This window comes from Benincasa hispida, chromosome 10, assembly GCF_027475165.1.
Source record: "Benincasa hispida cultivar pf3 chromosome 10, pf3_genome.v1.1, whole genome shotgun sequence".
Classification (NCBI taxonomy): Eukaryota; Viridiplantae; Streptophyta; class Magnoliopsida; order Cucurbitales; family Cucurbitaceae; genus Benincasa; species Benincasa hispida.
In genome coordinates this window covers 22,616,185-22,628,038 of record NC_143487.1, presented here as the reverse complement: position 1 = coordinate 22,628,038, position 11,854 = coordinate 22,616,185, and the positions used below count along the sequence as shown (strand labels likewise).

General features: G+C 35.7%; 1 protein-coding gene across 1 annotated transcript; it reads left to right on the top strand.

Moving 5' to 3' along the window:
- Nucleotides 1-5,684: 5,684 nt before the first annotated feature.
- Nucleotides 5,685-6,503, top strand: LOC150033198 (uncharacterized). The gene has a single exon (XM_090306317.1). The coding sequence runs from the start codon at nt 5,685-5,687 to the stop codon at nt 6,501-6,503; it is 819 nt and encodes a 272-aa protein (XP_090162443.1).
- The last annotated feature ends 5,351 nt before the right edge of the window (nt 6,504-11,854 follow it).

Genomic DNA, 11,854 nt, shown 5'->3' with positions numbered 1-11,854 from the left:
AGATTCAATATGGCAAATGCAAAGCCTGTTACTATTCCTATTGCTACACACTTTAAACTGTCTTCTGAGAACTCACTGAAAGAGACAGACATAGATCATTAGATTCAAATGCAATCAATTCCATATAATCAAGTAGTAGGGAGTCTAATGTACTTAATGATATCTACTATATCAGACTTATCATACAACACTAGTTTAGTCAGTAGATAGATGTCTAACCCTGGAAAAAGGCATTGAGAAGCAACAAAATGGATTTTAAGATATCTTATTTGGTCTAAACAGCCAAAATTAACATATCAAAGTACTAATGAATCAAATTTATAACTATATGGATATGTTGATTCAGATTTTGCAGGTGACCAAGACAAAAGGAGATCATAGGTTATCTATTCTTATTTGGTTCTAACTTGTTATGTTGGATAGCTAATTTACAGTAAAGCTAATTTACAGTCAATCACAGCATTGTCATCCATAAAAGTAGAGTATATGGCACTTTCAGAAGCAATAAAGGAAGCTCTGTGGTTAAAAGGACTGATGAAGGACTTTAGTATAGATCAAACAATAGTTAAAATATATTGTGATAACCAAAGCGCCATTCACCTTTCCAAAAACCCTCAGTATCATTCAAGGACCAAACATATAGACATCAAGTATCACTTTGTCAGAGACAGAATAGAGAAAGGAGAAATAAAGGTGCTAAATGTTCATACCATCGAGAACGCAGCCGATATGCTTACCAAACCTGTGAGTAAACTTAAGCTTTCAAGCTGTCTTGGTCAGATCGGGTTTTTGCTTCCTGAAAAAGGGTGAAGACATGTTAAATCATGTTGAGTAGGTGGATATTTGAAGAATATAAGCTCATACATCAACATCAAGAAGCTGTTTCACATTTCTTTAATCTTTACAGTTAGTGATTGTAATTACTTGTATCAAAAATAGTATTTAAACTCATCACTTACAAATTTTAGATATAACAACAATTACAAATATTCAAGAAAACTTGAGCAATCTGTAAAGAAAAGAGGGTCTATGACTTAGCTTTATAATAAAACTATCTCCTTCCCATGGACGTAGGCTTTCACAGCCGAACCACGTACATCGCAGTGTATTTTCTTTTTCTCTTCTCATCATCTTCAAGATCGTCCATCGTTTACCTTTTCTCTTCGTATCATCTAGTAGAACAGAACGATCGTCTACCTTTCCTTCAAAACAATAATCTACACGATTGCGTGATCGTTCACATTCTTACAAGCAATCGTCTACATGACTGCACGATCGTCTATCTTCCCTCAAGCAATCGTTTACACGGCTGCGCTATCGTACACCATTCTTTGAGAAATCGTCTACACGATTGCATGATCGTCTACATCCTTTCTTCTGCTTTCGTCTACCCGACTGCAAGCTTCCTCATCGTTTACTCATAAACAATCACACAGATCAAAGAAAACTCATTAGGGTTAGAAGAAAGAAAGAACACAGAAAGGCGGTAGATCGAGAGAAACTGAAAGATAGAGAGAGAAATTTTAGTTTTGCACCCATCACAAACAAGTTGTTTTCAATTTTTCCATCAGACAAAGTTTCAGTGGGATCATCCACTTGCTAGCAATCAGTTGGAAAATCGTGGTCAATTCTCAACCTAGTTCTCTACCAACCAAGAATTTGGGGCAAAGATCTAGGCTTCAAGAATTGGATCAAGGAAAATGGGCCTTTTTATTTTTCATCATTTGGGCTAAAATTGTTTTTCTTTTGCAGAAGCAGGCCCATCGAAGAAGAAGCAGACCTAATAGTAATGGTAGACGGGACTAGTATTTCATTCCAACTACCTGTTGAGCTCTTTGGTTTTGGCCGAAAGAGTTATGTTCTACGAAAAGATGTGATCAAACTTTGTAGCATGCAAAAAGTGAAGACTTTATCAATGGTGGCTTATATCACGTAAGTAAATGTTATTTGCTTATGATATATTATCACTTTATTAATTAGTAGTAAGTTAATGTGTTTGATCTATTATTGTAAGTACCTACACTCGTTCATTGTTGATTCAAATAAAGGGTCGAAGTACATTTTTGTACATTGATCTCTTATATCCGCGGGCCAAAATACTCGAGAAGTTAGAGCTCTGAACCTTTGTAGTAGATTAATGGCTTCCAAACACAATCAATTAATTATTGCTCCTTATAATCTCGGGTAAGTATAATTAGTTATTGCTCCTTATACTCATGTTCTACCTTACTTCTTAGTGACTTGAAAGCAAAATCACTTTCTTTTTTTTCTGTTTTTTTTTTTCAATGTGGAATTGTGTTTGGAACTTGTATACCAAATAATGGAATATGAGAAAATTAGGTAGAAAATTTTGTATATTTAGTCTATGAGGGAGTAAAAAAAGTTATGTGCTTTTAGCCCAAGAAAATGTTAAAGTAATGAGCTACCTTCATGTTCTATACTAATTAGTTGTGTATTTTATTTAGTGATCATTGGTCATTAATTTTTATTAATGCGTATGATGACGTAGTGTACCATCTTTACTCATTGAGAACAAGTTCACAAGAAGATATCAAATATATAAGCTAACTTTGTTGGTTTTTTTTTTTTTTTTTGTGTGTAAAGTTTATTTCATTTTGAATATTATACTATACTCTTTGGCAAATATAGTGCAATGGCGATTTTTTAGTCTCAAAAGAATTTGCAAAAGACACGAAAAACCACATTTTGGAAAACAGTAAAGACAAGTATAAGAGCATTAAAAAAAATAGAATGATGTATATTTAGTGCATCTGTATGATATGTATTAATTATTGGTTTTGTATTGTAGTGTCCTTTACAAGTGGGAATTTTCGAGTATGGGTATTATGTTATGAAATATATGCGAGAAATCATGACTAAAGAGAAGAATAGTTATCACAGATGTGGTATGTCTTTAAACTACTTACATATATTGTAACATTATAAATAGTGTAAATAGTGTAAATAATGTATATTTGACTTTTTATGTTCTATTACGAGGAGCTCGTACTCGCAACTTGAATTGAATGAAGTATGCGTGGAATGGGCTATATTTAGGCCGCTATATCTGATGAACTTCCTATAAATTTTGTGTATGTGGCTACTTGGAAATTCCCAAAACTTTTTTGTGTAAATGTTTTATTCATAGCCATTATAGGTTATATACTTCAAAAAAATGTGTGATGGGGGATATGATTTTAGTCTTGTGATTTTTGGAATTATCATCATATATTGGGGCAGGTTGATAGAGTATATTCTATTGTGGATTGGTCTTGTAAATTTTTGAATCGTTCATATACAATGAAAGGTAATAGACGAATGAAATTGTTAAGTTACATTGGATATATTGGGCTATGTAGACTTGAAATATGTGCAACTGTTTATTTTAGTTGATGAAATTGTCTTATTGGAACACATGTAATGCAAGAAATGAGAAATGAAAATTAAATTCGAATTTAATTTTAAAAAAAAACATAGATTATGTTGGAAATGTGTCAAGAATTAGATTACTTGTCCATTATTTCATGTCAAGAAAAAAAATATTTGACAAATAAAAAATGTCAAGAGTAATCACATATGATACGTAATAAATGTTAAGAATTAATCCACTTAACATCAGTGCATCAGTGTCAACTGTATTATCTTTCCTGACACGAAAATTGTATCAAGAAATATTTGTCTTGACGTTTTTTCAGACTCAAGTTATCACATTATAATTGACAGTCGAATACTCGATGTTTTTATAAGAGTCAAGTATATCATTTACTTGACATTGGAAAAATATCACGTAATCCAATTTTGTAAGTAGTGCTTATAAATACTAATTCTACCCTATGAAGCACGAATATTTCATGTGAGGCAAAGAATCAGTATAAGACACATATCAGATACCGATACTTCCAGATACTTTCCAGATACGTATCTGACATGCGATTTGACATATCTATACTTTCAGATACTTTCTAGATATGTATCGAACACGCGATTGAACGTATCTATTTCTATGCGTACTTTTTTTTAAGAAAAAAGACAAGTAACTCATTTAATCTTTCCCAGTCTAAACTAAGGCAACCTATTTAAAAAGCTCACTACTCGAGTCCAAAATTAAAAGAAAAAAAATAATAGACCAAACCCTAGACTAGAATCATCTAATCTCCATCTTTACATTTGAGTCCCCACAAAATTCACCAATAAACCATTTTGATATCCTCAACAATAAGTTCTTCGTTTATCTTCATACTTCTCTCTCTAATATTCTTCTTTTTCTTCTTTACAATATGAGTCACTTTTCTATTGCATTTTATTAACTATTGTACTTCAACATCTTAGATGTTGCTTTTTTTGTATTGTATTGCAGTTTTTGTATTCTATTTTGTGCTATTGTTTACTTGTATGCTAAATTTATCTATATCCTATATTTTTTTAAAGAAAAAAATGTATCTTTTAACGTATCAGTATCCTCGTTTTTTAGAAATATATATATATATATATAAAATGATGCATCCTTAGACGTATCCATATCTTAATTTTTTAGAAATTGACGAATAGTTGTATCCGATCGTATCCGTATCGTGTAGCCATATCTGTATCTGTACTTCATAGATTCTACCTATAAGTTTTTATATTTTGTTACCCTCTTTCTATTAATATTTTGAGAAATTAAATCAATATTTGAAATATAAACGAAATAGTTTCGAAAACTGAAATAAATATTGCTCCAATAATTTATCCCAAAAGAACGGCCAATGTGTTGTGTTTATTTTCTGATATTCGTACTAATATTTTTCCAACATGACGGCTGACCACGTGATCCGTCTATCCTCATCAAACGCCAATCCCTCATGTCTAATTTTACATCACAACCCTTTCTTCCCCTATATATATATATAACACCATTTTATATATACATATAACTCCATTTTAATCTTTCTTACATTTGAATCTTATTATTATTATTATTATTTCATGGCAGGAAATTGTCAGATGAACTCATAAAATATTATTATTAATAAAGTTGAAAGAAAGGTCATGGAAAAAAATCGCAGAAACAAAATGAAATCACTTTATTCCAAATTGAATTCCCTCCTCCCAACCCCTCACTCAAATGTCTGTTTTTTTTTTTTTTTCATTTTCTTTTTTATCTTTATCTTTTTTTTCCCATTTATTATTGTTAGAGAAGAAATAAGAAATGAAAAAGGAAAGACCAAGGTAGAGGAAGGAGTGACTCACCAAGGTAGTTAAAAATTGGTTTACCACTCTCCAACCATAGTGTGCCACTTGTAATATTCCTATTCCTCATTGTATCATTACCATTGTTAGAATTAGGTCAAAACTTGTATAAAGAAAGGTTGTAGTATTCAATTTTATCATTGAGGCAATAATACGAAGAAGAAAACAGAAAAGGGAAGTTCAAAGGACAACTCCGATTCCCAGCCAAACTTTCCAGCCTTCTTCAATCTTAACTTGGTCTCAGAGACAAAAATGGTTGACACCACCTTCACTGGAAACAACACCTCCGCAGGAGCTGTTAAGTTCACCACACCGCTGCTCAATCAACTACTGAATCAACTCACCACCACAAAGCTTGAATGAGGGAACTTCATGCTGTGGAAGACCCTCGCATTCCCGATCCTCAGGAGTTACAAACTTGAAGGCCACCTCTCCGATCAAATACCCTGCCACCAATGTTCATTCCGACCACTTCTGAAGCGACTTCAAGCTCTCAAATGACCAGCGATGACAGAGTGAGCTCATTAGAGGAACGATTACTCAACCCACAGTATGAAGCTTGGCTTGCAGTCAACCAACTCTTGCTAGGATGGCTGTACAATTCGATGGCACCGGATGTGGCTGTTCAACTCATAGGATATGAAATTGCCAAGGAATTGTGGCAGGCTATTCAGGAGCTGTTCAGAGTTCAATCAAGAGCAGAAGAAGATTACTTGAGACAACTCTTTCAACAGACAAGGAAAGGAGGCCAAAAGATGAGTGAGTATCTCAAACTCATGAAACTTCATTCCAAAAATCTAGCACAAACCGACAGCCCTGTGTCGACAAGAGCCCTCATCTCACAAGTCCTTCTCGGTCTAGATGAAGAATACAATTCGGTGGTAGTAGGCATCCAAGGTAAACCAGGTATATCATGGCTAGATATGAAATATGAGTTACTGTCTTATGAAAAAAGATTGGAGCATCAAAACTCTATCAAAATACATAGTACTTTTGCACAACAACCCTCTGTCAATGTAGCATTTAGCAGGAATCTAAATAGTGGTAAACCACACTTCAATCCCTCATTTAATGGAGGTCGACAGCAGGGAAATAGCTCCAAAGGAAGTAACAACAGTCACAACCTGTTTAATGGACAAGGAGGTGGTCGAGGTCGAGGAAGAGGTCGCTACAATAATTCAAACAGACCAATATGCCAAGTGTGCGGGAAGTATGGTCACTCAGCCCTAGTGTGTTATCATAGATATGATAAAGAATACTCACAGACGACTTGACAAGGCAGAGGAAACCAAGGGTCAGTCGGCCCCAAAAACAACACAACTGCCCTATTCACGACAGCTCAGCCTTCTAACCCCTTCATGGCCACACCAGAAATAGTAACTTATCCAAATTGGTACATAGACAGTGGGGCTATCAAACATGTCACTCCAGACTACAACAATATCAATAATCCAACCGAATATGGAGGTAATGAATTGGTAACTGTAGGTAATGGTGAACAACTACACATAACTCACACTGGTCAATCTTGCTTATCTGATGGAAGGAATGAATTTATCTTGCATGATGTCTTGTGTATGCTTAACTTAGCCAAGAATCTCATTAGTATATCAAAGTTAGCACATGATAATGCTGTGGTAGTTGAATTTCACACTGGTTGTTGTGTCCTTAAGGACAAGGATACAGGCAGTATATTGCTGAAAGGGGAGCTTGACCGAGGGCTGTACAGACTTCGAGGGGCTGTAGTGAAACATGATGCTGCAGAGAACCAAAGATCAGCTCAGTACAAAAGTAACCAGTCAACTGCTTTAATTCTATCTGGAATGAGGATTAATGTAGTTGAGTCAAGAGTTGTTTGGCATAGGAGACTAGGACATCCATCAGTTAAAACTTTAGAATATGTGATTAGAGAATGTAAACTCCCTGTTAAATCAAATGAAGGAAATAAGTTTTGTCATTCTTGTCAATTGGGAAAGTTATCTGCCTTACCGTTTCCAAATTTTCAGTCTCAAGCTTCTCACATACTTGAATTATACATACTGATGTAGGGGGCCTGCTCCTATTGAATCCACTGATGGATATCAATATTATATTTCCTTCTTAGACGATCACAGAAGATATGTGTGGTTATATCCTCTGAAACAGAAAAGTGAAACACTGACAGCTTTTCAACACTTCCAACAACTAATACAAAATCAATTCAACACTGGCATAAAGAAATTACAATCAGATAATGGGAAAGAATATGAAAAAATACACCACCTCTGTCAGACCAAAGGGATTTTAATTTGGAAGACCTGTCCATATACCTCAGCACAAAATGGCAGGGCCGAGCGCAAGCATCGACACATTATAGAAATAGGGTTCACGCTACTTGCACAAGCATCCATGCGTTTAAGCTTTTGGTGGGAGGCATTGTCCACTGCTGCCAATCTCATTAATGGCATGCCTACCTCAGGCTTACAAGGTAAATCATCCGCTGTTGTCTTATTTGGGTCTAACCTTGATTTTCTTAATCTTAGGACCTTTGGGTATGCCTGCTACCCGTATCTATGGCCTTATCACAGTAAAAAATTCCAATTACACTCGGAGAAATGTGTGGACATTGGTCCCAACTCACTCCACAAAGGGTACAGATGCCTCAGTCTATCTAATAGGATCTATACAAGCAGACATGTGAAGTTTGATGAATAAGAGTTTCCATTTGAAAATCAATCGTGCACCACGATCGTCCAGACGATCGGGTCAACGATCGCTAAACAACCATCGTTTAGTCCAATCGCCTAGACGACATACTCTATAAAAGACACAACGATCGCTAAGACAGCACGATCGTAGAGAACGATCGCCCAGATGCCAACCAATACGATCGTTCAACCTCCATCGTTTAGTACAATCACTCAGACGAAAGACAACACGATCGTTCAAGCCCCATCGTGTAGCGATTGCCCAGATGCAAGACGATACAATCGTTCAGGTCCCATCGTATAGAACGATTGCCTAGACACAAGATGATACAATCGTTCAGATCCCATCGTGTAGAATAATTGCCCAAATGCCAAACAATACAATCGTTCAGTGTCCATCATTTAGAACGATCGTCCAGTCGAAAGGCAACACGATCGTTCAGAATTCATTGTGTAGTACGATCACACAGGCAAAAGACAAGATGATCGCCCAGTCCTCATCGTGTAGACCGATTGTACAAAACAAAGACAAGAAGATTGCAGTAAGCCCATCGATCGTGGACCATCCATCGTCCAACACGATAGTCCATGTGACAACCCCATCCGGTTCTACACACCTCAATGAATGATTAGTCCCAAGCCTTCAACCCATCCTCAATGCTCTACCTCAATCACCGACTATCCCTCGAACCTTACCCTCTACAAACCAGACACCCTCACAACAATATGCATCACAATAACCTCCATCCGAGACCCTACCTCAAACATTCTCTGATGACCATTTCAGCCCAGTCCTACCTCAGACATTACATCCTCACTCTACCTCAACCCCTACAGATCCATCCTAGCCAATCATCACCACCCATCCCCCACCTACTCTGACCCAGTCTATGATCACTTGAGCAAAAGCTGGCATCTTTAAACCAAAAGCCTGGATCACAAGCAAAGCAACTGACTGGTCTCAAACAGAGCCCACTGGAATCAATACAGCACTTTCGACCCCATAATGGAAAAAGGCAATGGATGAGGAATACATGGCACTGATGAGAAATAAAACATGGACACTCGTTCCTCCTTCTCCATCTCAGAATGTTGTTGGAAACAAGTGGATATTTCGCCTCAAAAGAAACATGGATGGGACAATACAGTGGTACAAGGCACGATTGGTAGCAAAGCGGATTCATCAACATGATGGAGTCAATTTCTTTGAAACATTTAGCCTTGTGGTAAAGTCATCAATGATCAGAGTAGTCATTAGTGCTACTATAACACACGGGTGAATGCTGAGGCAATTTGATTTCAATAATGCATTCCTAAATGGCCGATTAACTGAGAAAGTTTATATGAGCCAACCACTGGGCTATGTAAGCACTCAGTATCCATAGCATGTCTGCAAGCTGGACAAGGCAATATATGGTTTGAAATAAGACCACGAGCCTTGAATACAATCCTCAGCTCTGTTCTTAAACAATGGGAATTCTATCAGTCAAGATCTGACACTTCTCTTTTCATCTACCACAAGGAAGGCTTGGTAATCTATCTACTTGTCTATGTAGACGATGTTATAGTCACAGGTAACAACACAAAACTTACAGAATACTTCATACAAACACTAGACATACATTTTGCACTTAAAGACCTTGGCCAATTTAGATAGTTTCTGGGAATTCAAGTACACTATCTGGAATTTGGCCTTCTGATAAACCAGTCAAAGTATGTTGATGATTTACTGCAAAAGCTTAATATGTCTGATGTGAAACCAGTTCTCTCACCAACAGTTCAAGGTTGTAATTGTATAAAGTGGCTAGCCAACCTATGTCTGAACCATTTATATATCGAAGCACCATAGGAGCCCTTCAATACTTAACACACACAAGACCCGACATCACATATGCTGTCAATAAACTTAGTCATTTCTTGCAATCCCCAACTGATGTTCCTTGGCAAGTAGCAAAAAGGGTGCTTCAGTATATCAGTGGCACAAAACATTATGGAATATACTTTCAATCGAGCCCGAATCTCCACATTTTTGCCTACTCGGATGCCGTCTTTGCTTCCAACCTAGATGATCGAAAATCAGTAGCAGCCTACTGTACTTGTGGGAAATAATATCGTGTCCTCGTCCTCGAGGAAGCAAGCTGTGGTAGCAAGGTCAATCACTGAATCTGAGTATAGAGCATTTGCTCATGCCACCTCAGAAGTACTCTGGCTTCAACAACTACTAGGTGAGATGGGATTAAAGTCCAACACTAGACCTACTATATGGTGTGACAACTAAGGAGCAGGTGTATTAGCAGCAAATTCGATGTTTCATTCTCGAACTAAACATATCGAAATTGATCTTCACTTCATCCGAGACCATGTTCTCAAAGGCCATATCAATATTCACTATGTACCGTCGACCGATCAACTTGCTGATTGTCTCATAAAGCCACTCAACAACACACACTTCTATACATTACAAGGTAAACTAGGAGTACTTAAAGTACCCTCTAGTTTGAGGAGGAATGTTGGAAAGGCCAAGGTAGAGGAAGAAGGAGTGACTCACTAAGGTAGTTAAAAATTTGTTTACCACTCTCCAATCATAGTGTGCTATTTGTAATATTCCTATTCCTCCTTGTATCATTACCATTGTTAGAATTAGGTCAAAATTTGTATAAAGAAAGGCTGTATTATTCAATTTTATCATTGAGGCAATAATACGAAGAAGAAAAGGGAAGTCCAAAGGACAATTCCAATTCCCAGCCAAACTTTCCAGCCTTCTTCAATCTGAACTATTATTACGGTATTAATGGTGCCCTTTATTCACTAAAAAATTGTAGGAGCTACCACTAATAGTGTCTAATTAGATAGAAGATGCAATAAAGTACATTAAATCACTGGAGATAGAAGAAGGAGAGACTTTTGAGAAAGTCGAAAATGTCATCGTCGTCGTTGTTATACACGGTATTGTTGATGAGCCAGAATAGAAATGTACCTTAACTGAAAATCAAAGAAATGGTTTCTGCTGTGGAGGTGGTTTTAACGATTGGGTTGAAGGATCGGTCTATATTTTATGATATTATTCATATCTTTAATGAGAAGCGAGTCGAGATCATCAATGTTAGTTATTCCATTCTAGAAAACACCATCATATATTCGCTCCACGTTGAGGTATATGTTCGAAAATTTTTCTAGCATACTACGGTAGTACAAACTTCATTTATTCAATGCCCATATATATATATAAAAAAAAAACATTTAAGAATTGTGTGAATAACGTGCTTAATGAATGGAGTAAACTAGTCCTATAGTACTGGATTTTTTTTTCCAGGCATATTCTAATCTATTAAACCTATTTGATAAGCATGAAAAAACCGTCATTATTATAAACAAATTAAGTATTTAAAAATTATGTGACATGCGACAATCTAGTGGAAGGAGTATGTGTGTCTATGTAACATTAGAAGTTTTCAATTGTTTTGAAAACTCTGCTTCTTTTCCATGATTTTCTAACTATATAGTTTTTTCTTGTTTTATATTGCTTCAAAACTTTTTTTTTTTTTTTTTCAAAATTTGAAGTTTGAATTTTAAAAACACTCATAAAAAGGTATATAATAAAACAAAAGAGTCCAATAAGTGTAAGTATTCTTTGTAAATTACTTAATTTTTTAAAATCAATTGGATATCAAACACATATCTTAAATTTCGTTTGATAATGATTTTGATTTTAGTTTTCTTGTTTTTAAAATTAATGTTTGTTTTCTTTCATGAATAATTGAATTTTTCGTTGAATTCTAAAAACAAGATTAAGTGCTTGAAAACTCTTTTTCTTTAACTTTTAAATTTTTAAAAGATATAAAACAAATATCATGAAATAAAAATGAACTAAAATGATTGTTTTTTTTTTGGATGGTTATTATGGGAGTAGATTGAAGACGTGGTGTATGAATTTGGAG